This window comes from Mycteria americana, chromosome 7 (genome assembly GCF_035582795.1).
Source record: "Mycteria americana isolate JAX WOST 10 ecotype Jacksonville Zoo and Gardens chromosome 7, USCA_MyAme_1.0, whole genome shotgun sequence".
NCBI classification, from domain to species: domain Eukaryota; kingdom Metazoa; phylum Chordata; class Aves; order Ciconiiformes; family Ciconiidae; genus Mycteria; species Mycteria americana.
The window spans coordinates 29,802,306-29,817,722 of NC_134371.1; the positions used below are offsets into that span (position 1 = coordinate 29,802,306).

Consider the following 15,417-nt stretch of genomic DNA (forward strand, 5'->3'; position numbering starts at 1 on the left):
GGGCAAGCCTTTCAGGGTGCCTGCTGTCAAAACCCAGGTGAGAGTGGCTCTGCCTGAGAAAATACCAGAAGTGCAAGAGGTAACACTGCACTAGTTATCCTTGAGTGATACACTATTAGAATGTTAACAGCCTTCTCTTCTTACAACTTGAAGCATGGTTAGATATCGCTACAGTGAACAGATTCTTTAGTTCAAGAGACTAATGAGGATTGTTGCTGAAACAGGCTGATTTTGTATTCTCTGCATTTCTCAAACAAAACTTGGTGCAAATTCACGCTCATTTAGTGCATTAGTTTTGCGAATGCTTTTGTGATGATTTTTATCATGCAGTTCAGGAATCCTAAGCCAAAGATGAGCCTCAGTTTTGGTTTTGATCACTTTAGATGCACAAGTTGTCTGTCTGTCCATGAGTCCCTTAGTGAGGTACATTAGAAAATACCTGGAGCCTGAAATTTAGACTATGTCTGAACAGCAAATAAACACATGCGCCCAGACTCTGGGTTTAGAGGCTGAGGAAATGGTCTGTGGAGAACCTGTGGTATGGAGGGCTGTCTCTCAGTAACCAGTGCTGTTCAGGCTGGTCAACATCCACCCAACTAATGTAATTTGCAACTCCATTTTCAGTTTGCCATTTTAATTTTTTAGACCTCATGCTGCTAAGTAAGTGATGTTTATTGTGGGGAGGTGTGCGAGCAATTTCTTTTTCACCACAGTGATTAGAAGAACAGAACTTCCTATACACTTTCCACTCTTATGGTTACAGTCTGAAAGACTCACTGATTAAAAACCCTCTGTGGCCAATTAGCCTGCAGTGTCCTCCTGTCACGGTGTCCCATGCAGGTATGAAATTCCTCCTGGCAGGTCAGAAGGGAGTGTATAATTCACAGCTATTAACTGATTTAATGGTCATAAATGAATATTGTGACATACCTGCTGAAAAGTTCAATCAAGCAGGCAGCTACCAGTGATGAATTTGCTAAGACTGAAGCTGTTACTGCTCTTCGGGGAATCCAGAGGAGCTGGAAAGCAGCCAGGTCCAAAAGCAGGTAGGAGGGTGATGATGGAGGCGGCTCTTCCATCATCAGCCCGGAGGTGTGAGGGACTAGGCGCACTTAGGTCAGACGTCAGTGCAGAAAAACAAGATCCGCTTGCTGAGCCAATTGCAACAGAGGTTTTGTGTTTCAGGGGAAAGGTGGTCATCTTGAAACAGGGTTTTGCACCAAACTGCAACAGAAATACTTACTTTTGAAATTCTGCACAGAAGAGGATTTTGGGAAAAGGTCAGGGAAGTTTGTATAGGAGATTCAAAGTCTCATGCTGGAATTTAATGTTTTCATCATTTGACTTGGTTATTATTGCATTCTTTCAAAATGTATCAGCTGTCATGCAGCACTGCTGCTGGCATTTCATACTACAACAAAACAGCAGACATGTTTACAGTTTAGATTTTACTTTAGGATCGTTATAGGCAGCAATGGCTTGGCTGGGATTGAAATAACCATCCGTTGTAGATCAAAGGCCCTCCTTTGTTACAGTGAAATGAAACGCTGCTGCTATTTCTTAGCTCTGAAAGGAGCTTAAGTGCAAGATAAAAGCAAAAAGCAGATTAAAACATTAAATATAACATCAGTACACGAAGTTTTAAAAAAACTGCCTAAAAAGGAAATTCTCTTAAAACTAAAATGCTGGTATTCCAGAAGTATTTCCAGTTGGGTAACTTTCTGATCAGTGTCAGTTAGTTCAGGATATCTTTTTCTGGGATGTTTTGGCAAAGTATTTCCAGCCATGCAGAAGAAACTCCCCACGCTCAGCCGCCAGGCCTGCCCCCAGCCAGGTAGGCAGTAGATGACAAGGACCGGCCGTGGCAGACGATCAGGACAGAGTGTGGGGCTGGAAGGGTACGGGATGGAGGAGACGACAGCAGAGAAGGAGGGCCGTGTAGCGGGCTAAAGGCGAGCGTGAGACAATTCGGCGGGCTGCCTGGGGTGTGGTGTTCACCCCCTTCTAGCTTTCCCTCAGGACGGGCCCAGAGACCCTCCAGGCACCAGGCACTGAGACTCTGAGGCACCGGCAGAAACCAGGGGCCGAACACGGCCTCCCTCCTGCTCCCCGGCACCCGGCGGGAAGCGAGAGGCGGGAGAGGGCACCCGCTCCCCCGCCGAGCCGGGGCTGAAGGGGTTCCAGGAGCAGCGGTGAGAGGCGCCCGACGGCCGCGCCTCGCGCCGCTGGGGGGGGCGGGGCTGCGCGGACGCGCGTGCGCGGGGCGGGGCGTGCGGCGCCGCGGAGGAAGCGGCGCCAGCGGCGGCGTCGGCTGTGCGCAGCTATGAGCGGCGGGGCGGGGACTGGCGGCTGCGGCGTGTGAGGGGTTCGGCGGGGCGGGGGGTCCCGTCCCTGCCTTCCCCCCCTCCCCCGTCCCTCCCTCCCCGCGGAGCGATGGTGCCGGGGCACCGGGGCGGGGGCCGCGAGCCCGGCGGGGTGTGGTGGCGGCGGGACCGGCCCCTTTCGGCGCCGGGGGAGGCGGGCGCGGGCCGGCGGTGGCGGCGGCCGTCGTTGTGCCGGGTGCGGGGCCCGCGCCGCCATCTCCTCCGCCTCCTGCCGTTGCTGCTGCTCCTGCCCACCGGCGCCGAGGGCCAGGCCGGCCCCAGCTCCGGCCCGCACGCCGCGGGGCCCCCAGACTGGCCCCCCGCCGGCCCCGGGCCCAGCCTCAGCCTCTACCTGAGCGAGGAGGAGGTGCGCCGGCTGATCGGTGAGTGCGGGCCGGGGACGGGGCTGCGCCAGGTCCGGCGGGGGGACGGGCTGGGCCCGGCGGTGGGACAGCCTGTGGGGTGAGGGCCGGGGGGAGACGGGGGCCTGTGGGGCTGGGGAGGGGGTGCGGGGCTAGGGGCCGGGAGTGTGTCTGGGGGGGGGGGGGGGGAGGGTCTGTGGGGCTGAGGTGGTGTTGGGGGTCCGGGTCTCAAAAGGGGATGAGGGGAGTTCTGTGGGGTTGGGATGGTAGTTTAGGGGTCTGGAAGAGCATGGGGGGAGTCTGTGGGACTGGGGTGGGGATGGTTGGTCTGGGGACGGCGAAGGTGGGCATCAGTGGGACTGGAGGACTGGAGTGGTGGCAGTGGGGGTCCAGGAGGCGATGGGGTTGTCTGTGGGACTGGTGCGAGGGTGGCAGATTTGGGGGTGCAGGGGAGGATGGAGAGGGCAGTGAGCAGGGATGAAGGACCTGAGGCTCGGGAGAGGATGGGGGACTATGGGACTGGGGGTGGGGTTGGGTGAATCTGGGGATCCGTGTAGGGATCTGTGGGACTGGGGGAGCAGGGGGTCATGGGGAGAATGGATGAGTCTGAGGACTCAGGAAAGAGTCTCTGTGCTGCCTCGTGTGTGTGGTTGGGGTTTTAAGGGAAGAAAATGGTCCTGGGCTTTACCCTGATGGGGAGGGGTTCCCTAGGTTCAAGTGACTGGGGATGGTGCCCCGTGGGAGCAGAGTAAGCTCTGGAAGAGGTGAGTTCAGGCTCGTGATTTAATTAGCAAGGCGAGTGACATTCAGAGGGCAGAGAGGAGACCTGGCAATAATTGGGTGTGTGTGTGAAAGGAATCTTAATTTCTAGGCAGGCTAACAATTGCTGCACAAGTACTTGGAGGCAGTTCATGAAGTCCCCCATCTGGCCCGCTGCGGAAGGCTTTCATAGTAGTTTTGTGCTTAGAGAGTCTCTGGTTTAAACAAAGATTTGTTTTCTGTAGGCTTTGGCTTGCTTAGGCTCTTGTTTAGAGTTGGTGGCTGGGATCTCAGAACAAATATGTTGGTATCCCCAGTCATTTGTTTTTCAGCAAGTGTCCTGTATTTCTGCAAGGTGAAAAACAAGCAGTGCAAGACTTTTTCATTAAATGGACAAAATAAAAAATATCTCCAGTTAATTTGAACTCTGTAAGCATGTAGCTGACCGAAGTCAGGGAACCCAGGGAGTGAATAACACTGTAAACGTTTTTTTTCCTTGTGGCTTGCTCTGGTGATTAGTGTTCTGTTGCTGTCATTTTTACATTGCATGTGCTTGCTGCCAGATGCTCTGTTGCAGATAGAGGATAAAAATGTCAGGCTTGCTGTTTAGCTGAGTTTCTAAACAAGTAGTTAATCTTGGAAATACTGAATGCTAAGGTTTGAGCTATCCCGAGTCTAGTGCCTGAAATCTGTATTAGTTGAATTTGCTCAGACTTCCATGGTCCACTAGCATAATTATTCATCATTAAGTAGCAACTGAGGAGGGAAGACCTGTTGTTGTTATTATTTTTTTAAGTTAAATTGCATGCCATAACCTCCCTTATGGGTGTCTATTGCTAACGTGGCTAAAGTCACTTGTTACTCAAGCTGTCTGTAGCTGTTTTATATCACTTTAAGTATCCGGCACTTAATGATCTGTTCTGCTTCTGTGACCCCAAAGGCTTGGATAAACTGGAGTCTAATGTGGAGATAAACTGGCACTTTTTTCAGTTAGTGGGATTCAGATCACTAGAATTCTGTTGTAAACTAAACTTTCAGGATCTACCTTGTGTTGTTGGCATGAGCAGATTTAATTTTAGGGGTATCCTTTACATGTATTAGCTGTTGTAGGTACGGTGTAGTTTAACAAGGCATCTAGACACAGGCAATCAAGTCTCTGGTAACTTTATGTATTCCTCTGGCAGAAGAAAGTCCAAAGGGATGGACAGGTTTGTTCCAGTTCTTCTGGAACATGTTCAGTTTTGTAGTACCTGGATTGTATGTAAACACAATTCAAAGTTTATGGTTTAAGTGGTTGTATAGGTGTGCATGAACTTTCAAAGAGCAGGGAGGTGTTTCATCTTTTGTAACTTCTTTGAGGAAAGCCATGGTTCAGCAGATGCTAGAATAGTCATTCACAGTGGATAGGAAAATGGCATTGCTTGTGAAGCGAACTATTAGGTTCAGTGAAGCTGCTAATATAAACACAGAAGCTAGTTTCTTTCACCTTTTGTTTCTGAACAAACTGTCTCTGCTACTGTCTTGCTGTGGTTGAACTGAAAACTCTTAGACTTTCTGGAGTGCTCATAAACCCAATGTTACATGGAGTTACTACAGCCTGTGGTGTGTCTTCATGCTTCTTAGTATCATCCCCATACATCTTTAGATCACAAATTTGATTTGGAACAAATGTAAGCATGTGATTGCGAATTGTTGAATCAGCCATAGGCGGTGACACAGTGTGTCCTTCGTGCAAAGCTGGAGCATCTGTAGGGTCTGGTGTAAAGTCTGTGGGGCCGTGCCCATGCATGGTCTCTCCACCAGTGAGGCTGTACCAGTTCAGTGGCACATTGCAGTGCTTCTGCTCTCCTCAAAACCAGAGTTCACTGTCTTACGGAACCATGGCCTGTGTTTTTAATTAGGTTGTGGCTCTTGTAAATGAAATAGTGACTTGCTTAAGATTATTTGTGGCTGCTGTTCTTTCTGTGGCATGGAGGCAGGACAGATACTATGGTGAAAACTGCCTGCTACTTTCCTGTATGCTTATGCCAGATTTCCACCATTAGGCTATGTGATTCTGACCACGTGTCTGCCTTAGGAGGATTTGTTTTGAAATCCTCAGAACTTTACAGATAGGAAAACTAGAGAAAACTGGCTTGTTTTGTTGTGTGAGATGGATTTTTATTTTGAAAAGCTGCAGTGTTCTCATGGTCTGAAAGCAGGGCTTGCTATATGACAGGCAGATGGTGTCTCTGTCAGAAATACCTCTTGCCATTCCTGTGGAAAATGTTCACAGCCATACAAACTGTAAGTCTTTGGAAAAAAATAATAATGTGGTTTTCACACACTTGGATGTGTCAGATCCCGCTCACACCAGGCAGGATTCAGCAATAGATGAGAGAGAGAGAGAGAGAGGAGTTAGTTAAGGGGACTTGGTTGGGATGACTTCAGCGATGGCAGCAGGAGCTGGAGGTGTTTGAGTGAGAGCAGGGGCGAGGTACAGGGTGATGATGAGGAGTCGAGGAGGAAGAAGAGAAGCACTGCTTGTTGGGGAGAGACATCCAGAGCACCACAACCCTTTTTAGGAGTGTCTGTGAACTCTGTCAGCACCGTGATCTTGTCGCTTTTTGGAGTTGGTTCATAGCTTTTTGGATTTGGTTCATATGGACAATCTTTTTTGGGCCTGCGCATAAACCTGAAGAAAGTAGTGTTAGTCTTACAGAGTGGCTAAATGCATAGGCACGATAATACCACCTAGTTGTATCACTTTTTTCCAGTGACTGCCCTGTGATGCTAAACATGCAGGGCAGATGGTGTTAAACTAGTGAGGAGTTATTCAGTAGAGCGTCTGTACTTGATTTAGTGACTTTCATTCAAATTTGCCTGTGAAATCAAAATGTGGTGTTTGCCTAATGTTGAAATGTTCCATCGGTCTGCTTTTCACAGGATTCAGTGATATAAAGGCACGTGTATCCCTGCTTGGCAGGTCGTTACCTGCCAACGAACTAAGGTTTAGAGAATAAGGTAAAAATATCCATTAATATTAGGTAGCTAGCTTTAATAATTAAGGATTTGATCTGATCTATTTAAAGTACATAGCATTATTTACCACTTAATGCATTCATGGTATATCTCTTAGACCTTCAGCTGTGAGTTCTCGGCAGTTCTGCAGCTCAGCCTCACAGGAGACCTCAGGTTATACCCTCCGAGTAATACCCTCTGAGTACAAGGACCAGAAGCAATAGCTGCCTGTGAAAACCTGGCTTAAGCAGTTTTTCTTGCATTGCAGGCAGTTCTTTTGCAGTATTTGTGAGATAGCACCTAGTTGTTCATGGCAGCAACAAGATGCTTAAACAATGAGGACAATCCTTTCTGTTCTTGCAGGGGTTTTTTTTGTAGACTACATACCTTTCAGCTGTGAAATTGGTCTTGTGGATAGCCCTCCTTATCGCATGGCTCTGGTTCTTTTTTAGAGACAAGTCTAGCCTGAGCGCTAAATGAGACTTAAGTCCCACGGGGGAAAAATACCATGTTATCACGTAACTAAGGGCTATCATACTGCATGCATATGGGGGGGGAGGGGCTAAATTAGAATTGCAGGAGAATCTTAGTCGGAAGTCCTACAATGTTTGCATTGAGTTTGCAAACTTAGTATTCTTTGGACTAGTTTCTTCTAAGTAATCATATTGAATGCCATCTTCTGTTGGTTTTATATTTGCACTTCCTTAATTACAGAGTTAAATTAATTAACACTTATGTGACTTTTTGTTACGTGTTCTAAATTTCATTTGAAGCCAGTGTGCAGCTTACTGAAATGAGTTTTCTTGTTGTGAGATGCAAAATCTGTTACAGCAGAGGGTTGGTTGGTTGGTTGTTTTTTAAATCGTACTGTTGACTCCCTGAGTGGCTGGGGTTGGCAGGGACCTCTGGAGGTCATCTGGTCCAACCCCCTGTTCAAGCAGGGCCTCCTAGAGCTGGTTGTCCAGGACCGTGTCCAGCAGCTTTTGAACATCTCTAAGGATGGAGACTCCACAACCTCTATTGGCAACCTGTGCCAGTGCTTAGTCACTCTCGCAGTATATGAGTTTTTCCTAATGTTCAGACAGACCCTCCCATGTTTCAGTTTGTGCCCGTTGCTTCTGTCCTGTCACCAGGCACCACTAAGAAGAGCCTGGCTCCATCCTCTTTGCACCCACCTTCCGATATTTATATACATTGATGAGATCCCCCTGAGCCTTCTCTTCTCCAGGCTGAACAGCCCCAGCTTTTTCAGCCTCTCCCTATAGAAGAGATGCTCCAGTCCCTTTAATCGTCTTGGTGGCCCTTTGCTGGACTCTCTCCAGTAGCTCCATGTCTCTTGGTCTGGGGAGACCAGCGCTGGACCAAGGAGACTCCAGGTGTGGCCCCGCCAGGGCTGAGCAGAGCCCTGATAAATTATAGGCCAAATACAGTTTTGTGAATTTCAAATGGAGACTAAGCATGTACTTATTGCAGCAGTTGATCAAGTGGTGTCTTAATTTTATACTGTGGAACAGCTTTCTTAATGTCACTATTGTAGGGAGTTAACAACAGGAGTTCACATCAAAAGTGCTTTATGGTGCTTGTACTGCGTTTGTAGTGACTGGAAATCCTCTTGTTCCTTTATCTGTCACCTGGTTAATTGTCCCTGTTACGAAAGGGAGCTGAAAAATCAGTGTGCTGGGATGAGCTGGATGTTCAAATTATTGAAAAGTTCAAGTGTTTCTTCCTTCTCATTCTTGAAATGCTTCAGGGCCTTGTTAAAAGCCTACTCATGCCTGTCTGACAGCATCACTACCTAGACCACCACCACTGAGCTAGTGCTGTGCTCTGAGTTTTGTTAGTACCACCCAAGATAGATTTCCATATGAGATGGGTAACTTACAGGTGCTTGTACATGGTGCCTCTTTTAGGACAGAAAACATACAGCAAAGAACCTTTGTGTAGCTGCAGGAGGATGAATGAGATGTCCCCTGAAGACCAGACATTTGAGTGACCTAAGGTCTTGAAGCAAGTGTTTATGTGGTACGTGACCTACAGTTCAGAATCTGGTTCTGTTGTATACTTGTTCTTAAATCTTCATTTTCTAGCTTTTAGGTGCTTGACTCTGAAGAACGGCAGCTTTTCGCATGTTGTATGCAAAAATAAGTATTGTGTTGCTATGGTCCACACGCCTGTCTTTGCAGAAGTGCAAAAACCTGCATGTTAATGCTTCATTTTACCATTTGAAAGGGACTTAAAATTAAAGATTACTTAGGTGCACACTGCTGGATGAAAGCAAGCTTCTAATCTTGACAGATGCCATGCATTGTAACAAAACTGAATTACTGATGATGGCCTGAAAATATTCTGATATATTCCACTTAATTGGAAGTGCTGGTTTTAAGATAATTACTTTATTACCTTGCCCTGTAAAGCCCTTCAGCCTAATGATAGTCTGTGATTGGTGCTTATTAGACAGGCTTTTTAGTGTTGCAGGTGAATGTTACTCATGTCTGCTTTGGGGAAATAGGAGGATTAAGGCTGGCAGGGTGTTTGGAGGGTGCATGCAGCAACATCTGGCTGCTTGCAAGCTGCAGCAGGTTGTGACAAGTTACTTGCATCGCAGAGCTGAGCAATCTGTTTTCGTTTTGGAGCCTTTCAGTGTGCTTGGATGCTTGTCCATCTGATTTACTGAGTACCATGGTTCATGTCAATATTGTTTTGAGGTTTATGACAACAAACTGTATTTGGGGTTCCTCTACCCCTTTCCATTCTATTACCTCACTTTTAATTTGCGAAGTTCAAATAGCGTGTGGATAGCTGTTTCTTTGGAAACACTGCAGAGGGTTTATATGACTACATGCATTTGTAATGCTTGCAAACTGGCAGAAGAATATGCTTCTAGAAGTTTGAAATAGCCTGTGGAGGGCCATCAGGAGTGATGCCAGTGGAGGCAGCTTCTAGCCTGGGTTAGGATTGCTATGAAATAATTTATTCTGTGTGACTGCCATTGAGAGAGAAGTCTGGGAAATACTTAAGTCCTTGTGTGTATTGATCTACTCAGCATTGCTGAGATGAGTGGTTGATTTCTATGGCCTGCTTTATCATACTAGCTTATGTGTTGGGATTTAAAAATGCTGAGGGCTCTGTCTGAACCCTACCCGGGAGAAAGCAATTTGCTTCTGCAAATTGTCTGTTCAGGAGGGGCTGCATGGGCAGCAGGCGGCTTGGCTTCCTTGTGCGGCTCTCTGACTGCACTCAGCCCTGGGATGAAGCAGCCATTTCAGTTCCCGAGAGGCTAGGGTCTGTCTAGTGATAAATGTTTGTGGCTCTTGTAACACTAGTGTGTCAGGGACTTGGAAGAAATCTGACCTCTGAGACTGAAGGCTAGCCTGATGGGGGGGAGGGGGGGCGGATCCCAAAGCTGCATTCCTCACTGCTGTGATTTTATACCTGTATTCTGTCTGGCAACATCTTATTTATCACTGTTGATTGTTTGGTCTCTGAATACATGCTCTCTTTCTCCCTCCAGTGTGTGGACAGAATGGGAACAAGAGAGAGGAAATGGAGGCAAAGAGCTCCCTGCATGCATGAGAAAAGCCAGCAAGAAGGGCTCAGGGTACTGGGAGGAAGGCAGGGACTGAAACTGCTCACCACCTGGGCAGAGGGAAATACAAGAGATAAGGATCATGCTCACAGGCATGAAAAATCCCAGGGTGGCATTTTCCTGAGAGTGGGAGCTGTGGAGGCAGCTATACTCTACACTCTGGTGTGTGGGTACTTTAAAGGATGGAAGTATTTGGGGAAGTCTTGTGTTTTTCTCCTCCCCTTCTGCTATTCGGAGTTGTACCTGGATACTGGAAAAGCTGAATCAATGAGACAATCCAAATATATCTTGGTTCACAGTTCTTCTGAGCTCTAGTGAAATGGGATTGCTTGATAACTAATTTCCACCTGAAACTATCCAGACTGAAATATCACTGAGGCACCAACTTTTCTTGCAGTGGAAGGGTCTTTAGTTAGAGGCTATTCCTCTAGTAACTTAGTGTGCAGTATTAAAATCGTACTTGAGGTCTCAACTGTGAAAGCAGGGAGTGTGTAAAGGGTGAAGTGCATTTAATGAGTTGTGCCTGATGAATTGATTTTTTTCCCTTTTTTTTTTCCCCCCCGAATGGCAGCAGCACCAGCAGATCCCATGTAAGAATGAATGCTATAACTCTCTGAAAGTGCCTTGTGGCGGTACAAAGGGCATGATGGTAGAGGCTTCAAATGCATTATTTCTCTTCCATCTCTGCCTTTGTCCTTCTTTCAAGCGGATAACTCACATATTTGCACTGACTGCTTTGGAGATCTGGGAGCAGAAGCAACAGCATGAAACTAATGTGATGCTTTAGAATTTTGCTGCCACTTGCTGAGTGTTGAATAGCCGTAATTAAATTAAGCAGTATATTGATTTCACCATGCTGCTTGGGAAAGATAAGAGCAGTAATGTAAGTGTTGGAGCTGCTGCTTGGTAGGCTTGAAAAGCTGCAGCCACTCGGAATACGTAATGCCAGCGGTACCAATGGTGAAGCTGAGCAGGTTGATAAACTAAAGATGGTTATCCTCTCAAAACTGTTTTAGCCTTTAATGAGTTAGTGGATGGCCTTGTAGAGTAATTCCTAATAAAAGAAAAAAATACTAAGCTCCATGGCTTTCCTGAGTGCAGAGATTGCCACAGAAGCGAATAGACCTGTTTTAGTTCATGTGGAGCTTGGTTTTGCATTAAACAATTAGTTTCACTGTGATGGAAGTCTTCCAAAGCATCTCAACAGATGTGAAAGGTGCGTTATCCCATCAGCAGTCCTGTCAGTCACAGAACTAGAAGCATGTGTTTCAAGGCAGAGAGGCTTGCTGCATTGAGGAAGGGGTGTGTGTGGGCTTTTTTAAATTTTTGTTTTTAGTTGTACTCAGTTGGGTACTTGTTACTGAAATAGTCATGACCACTGGCAGGGACACCGTTCTAAAGGTGACTTACGCTGTTGTAGCTTACAGTTTTGCCTACAGGGGTAACTGAATCAACATGTGGGTGTGTTACTATAACTAAAAAAAAAAAAAAAAAAAAAGAAGTGGCACAACTTCTGGGGGTAGGTGACACTAAAATACGGCAAATGCATGTTATTCATGAGTCCAAATGATGTCTGACATACCTTTGTTAGGTGATTGAGTTTTGGCCGAGAAGATTACAGCAGTTCAGTTCAAAAGCTTTGTGATACTAGTAAGCATTTGATCTGAAGTTATTTTATTTCGAGGTGCGTGCTCTTGGGCAACTGTGATTCACATGGATGGAACCTTTCTTTTTGTTCTCTAGTCTCTGTTTACTTTCATTATAATTCAAAAGGCGCATCAAACTTCATGTTTACGTAATTGAGACATTTGCCATTACTAATAAGTTAAATTTTTATTTCATAAATATACCTAACTATTCCGTGGGCTAAGAATAGAGTTGTTTAATTTGCTCATTAAAGTTAGCTTTATATTTTTATATTACAGAGTTCCCTTTCAGTTGCCTCCAACCCTGTACCTGCACCATTCCTATTCCCATCTATCCCATTTCCCCTTGCCCGCTGTGTAGGTCAGTGGCGCTAATTTTCCTCTGCCTTCAAGTATCCATCTCGTGCATCTCTACTGCATCTTTGCTTCGGAATCGGTCCTTCAGGTAACTTGTATGCACTGTTCTGGCTATTAATAGCAAAGTGACTGCTGGTTCTGTTGGGAGTTTTACTAGTGAGTTTTTTGGGTTTTTGGGGAGTTTGTTTATTTTATTTTCAAATGGGCAAATTTCACTTAGGTGTTCTCAGGAGCAGAGTTTAGTTCTATTGTGCTCTGAGGTAAGATATGTTGTTGGTTCCCCCTCCCCCCCATTAAGGAGAGTGCTGTCATCTAACCATTTTCACGGCTGTCTTTACATCTTGCCTATCAGAAAAATGAAGATTTTTCTGTAGGTGAAGGAGAGAATAATAAGCAGGCAGGCTGTTGAAATGTAATTGTTCCTGTTGTTCAAAGACAGACAAAAGGGTAAGCAGTTGGGTCCTAGGAACAATTAATGTCTTCCTTTTGGTATGGATTGAATTAAATATTGCCTTATGCTTTCACTTCAGCAAGTGCTATCTCCTAGGGGAACCTTCTTCCCCTAGAAGGGAAGAGGTCTACTCTATGACTTTCACAGAGATCTTTCAGTGAGAAAAATCCTGTTTGCCTGTGGTGTTGAACTTGCAAATTCTATTTAACAGCATCAATAAGGTGAATTGTGGGTAATCTGTCAGTGAAGATTCATGAGGATTTAATGAGAGCTCTCAGCTAAGAGTTTTCTTCCTGTGTTAGGTGTTGGGAAGTTTCCTACTAAGATTTCCTGCTAGGGAGTCTTGGTTGGTTTCAAGGATGCAATCATTGCCTTGAAGTTTTGTTGAGTAGTTCCTCACATTGAATGCCTTACATATTGTTTTCCATCTCCAGCTCATGAAAAGTTAACTCTGCGCAGGTGACAAAGCTCTTTGTGTAAATAACCACAGTCTGTATGCTCTCTGCTACTGCGGGGCAGAGTTGGGTGAGCTTGCAAAGCAACCATGCTATTCGCAATGAAGCATCCGTCTCTGATGGGAGAAGTCTTCCATGGAGGTGCGAATGGATTTAATTCTGGAGCCTCACCAATCAGTGTTATATTAATGACCTAATGTTGGAGCAATTCCATAAAGAGTTGCACATTTCAGTATGCTTTGGTGGTGCGTCAGGCTGTGATTTTACTTCTAGTCTGTTTTCCGTGTGTTTGATACTGTTTTTTTTTTTTTCAAGGTCTACGATACTAGGTTATAAGATGTTCCTTTCTAGCAAAGCTTAGACTTAAGTTTAGAAAGAAAGGGTTGAAGATGTAGGCAATGAAGAACTTCATGTAGTTGTGAACTTCATGAAGTTGTCCCCCAGAATGGGGGGAATTCCCCCAAAATGGGGAATTCTTTTGTCTTGGTGTTTTTTTTTCTGAAGTGTCAGGTGGGTGATGACCAGAAGGACTATTCAACAGTTAGGGAAGAAATGTTTCTAAGCAGAAGTGTGTTAGTGAGTATTGATGGATTTGTGCCTGCTGATTTGTCTTTTCAGCTGGACATTGAACAACATCTTTTGACATTCTCTGGCACCTGTGTTATGAGAGTGAAAAGCTGTTTCTTCATCTCTGTGTTACTTAAGATTTAACTTTTTTTCCTATGATATTTTTCATCAGTCATCTTTTCCAGAGACTCATGGCCTGTAAGATGTTTAAAAGCGAGTATTTCAGCCTAAATTCCTGACTGACAGTTATAACTGGCAGACCTGTAGTGTTGTGGAAAACTTAAGTAAAAATACAAGTAGAAGGCTATAATCTGCTACTTGTTTTATTAAAGGAAAGTTCACTTTCATTGTTGTATATACTGGATATGTACAAATAGGATATAAGAAGTTTATGTGTGTGTATCTGTATTCAGATGCTTAGTATTACATTTCCAATAGTTTGCTATTTTCTAAATGAAATAGATCCATGTGGATCAGTTTGTATCTGATTTTCCTCATTTTTTAACTCCTAGTTGTAGCTTCAGTCCTGTGTAAGCTGTTTGTTGAAGTGAACTAATAAAATACATTCAAACTAAGAAGGCTTGTTCTGGGAAAGTGTTCTTTCTACCCTGAAAAAAAAAAGTTTCAGTAGTCAAGAGCTGATTTTTAATTCTTCAGCCACATTTCCTTATGCTTAGGCTGATGGCATGAAAATAGCAGAATTTTTCCAGTGCACGTTTGCAGAACCTTTTGCAAAAAAAGGAGAGCTTAGGATTTAAAGTCAGTGTTTCACTTATGGTGCATTTTTAATTAAAGGAAAATGGAAGGGTGGGAAGAAAAACTATATCTTTCTTCGACAAGGTAAATTGTCCAGTGCTGGGAAAATCCTGTGTGTTTATGCAGTAGATTGCACAGACTTGGGAAGTGGATGGTGATGAAGGGATGTTGAGGTTCATAATCTTTCATGTGGAATCTTTCATGTGGAATCTTTCATTGGAATCTTTCATGTGGAGTGGAAGCTTCTGGTCTGGCCAGAGGGCTGACCCAGATGAGCTGCTCAGGAGTGGAGGTATCGTTCTCTGGAACACGTAAAGCTCTGAACAAATGGAATATTATATAAAGATAATAACTTGTTTAACTGTGTAACTCTTCTCAATTAATTTATTTCAGTGGCTGTGAGTCACAAAGCAAGCCAGTCTTGCTCCTGAGGGCTGCAGTGGTTTGACATTGCAGTGCAGAGATTTCTCAGCTGCTTATGAAGAAACTCTTACAAATTACAGTCTAGTGTATTAAGAAAACAGGCAGTAATTTCAGTCATTTCTGTACACAGACAGGAATCTACCAGAGGGTTGGGTAGGCAACTGGGAGAGCCAATTATGTCAGCTATCATTAGCAGATTGCTATTACACATGGGCTAATATTTCAGTATTTCAGTAAGCAGTATTTCAGTAAGAGCAATCTCATCTAACTCTTACATTGCATGTTCATTCTTGATTTTTAGACATAATCTTCCAGAATTACGTTCTGATGATTTGAAGTCTGTTACCTGGGGTAACAGATGCCTAAATACTGTTGTCGTCTTTAAGAAGAATGTGTTGTTAATAGTGTATGTTGTAGGATAGATTTGCTTCATAAGAATAAAATCTAATTTTTCCCATGCTGATAGCAGCAAGTTTCTTTTGTATATTGTGCTCAAAAATCAAAAAAAAGAAAAAAAAGAGTTGAAGCTAGACTGCATTTACAGAAGGGCATTTGAAAAGAAGTGTTTTGTTAGGCTGCTAGACTGACATGATCCATTTTTGTCATGAACATAAGGGCTGCTCAGCGTCTTTTGCATTTGGGAATGAAAATTGGCCTCTCCCCTTCCTTTCTGAGCTGCTTCTGATGTTTTG

The 15,417-nt window shown here is 44.8% G+C and overlaps 1 protein-coding gene across 4 annotated transcripts in view; it reads left to right on the forward strand.

The window, feature by feature from the left end:
• The first annotated feature begins 2,296 nt into the window (after window positions 1–2,296).
• RYK (receptor like tyrosine kinase) overlaps window positions 2,297–15,417 on the forward strand; it is a 94,450-nt gene continuing 81,329 nt past the window's right edge. For 3 of the 4 annotated variants that reach the window (XR_012776485.1, XM_075507647.1, XM_075507648.1), the window contains exon 1: window positions 2,298–2,746. Coding sequence is in view for 3 of the 4 variants with exons in the window: in XM_075507647.1 (XP_075363762.1) it covers window positions 2,434–2,746 (313 nt within the window). In the remaining variant the exon portion in view is untranslated. Of the gene's footprint in view, window positions 2,747–15,417 lie in introns of all 4 variants that reach the window. The other variant, XM_075507649.1, reaches the window with a different exon arrangement.